Source organism: Penaeus monodon, chromosome 24, assembly GCF_015228065.2.
Source record: "Penaeus monodon isolate SGIC_2016 chromosome 24, NSTDA_Pmon_1, whole genome shotgun sequence".
Classification (NCBI taxonomy): Eukaryota; Metazoa; Arthropoda; class Malacostraca; order Decapoda; family Penaeidae; genus Penaeus; species Penaeus monodon.
This window is the reverse complement of record NC_051409.1, coordinates 29,406,982-29,407,449: the sequence shown is the minus strand read 5'-3', so window position 1 is coordinate 29,407,449 and position 468 is coordinate 29,406,982. Positions and strand designations below refer to the sequence as shown.

At 41.9% G+C, this 468-nt stretch overlaps 1 protein-coding gene across 1 annotated transcript in view; it reads right to left on the bottom strand.

Moving 5' to 3' along the window:
• The window catches only part of LOC119588946, a gene marked incomplete at its 3' end in the record, with an annotated part of 12,853 nt that extends 12,728 nt beyond the window's left edge, over positions 1–125 (bottom strand). The window contains 1 exon segment of the mRNA XM_037937557.1: positions 98–125. Coding sequence (XP_037793485.1) covers positions 98–125 — 28 coding nt within the window.
• Positions 126–468: the final 343 nt, after the last annotated feature.

The following is a 468-nucleotide window of genomic DNA, read 5'->3' as shown; positions in this document are numbered from 1 at the left end:
GAGGGCACCTTGCTATAACAACTGCCCTTGCTCTACCTCAACGATTATTTTTAAAAAGTCTGGGTGAATAAACCACACCCATCCTATGTTCCCTCACCTTGTGCCGCAGGAAACTCCTTGGTCATTTCTAGTTATGAATGAAACTATCGAAAAGGATGCTCGACCGGGCGCTTCGTTCGCCCAATTAGCGGCTCACACGATTGCACGAAGATCATGTTCTTCATTATCAACTGAATTAGTACCCTTGCTTATTACTGGACGGATTTTATCATTAATCCTTGAAGCAGCCGTAGCAGTAATCCAGTCTTAGAACTCTGTGTGTTAGCTAAGTTACATAAATGAGTCTTAAACTAATGGCATTATCTCATTGACAAAACGCTTTTAACTTAGTCGATTTAAGACCATGGGCAATTAAAGGCTCATAACAGCTGTAATATCAGGCGGTGAGAATTGGAAGGACCAATCGAG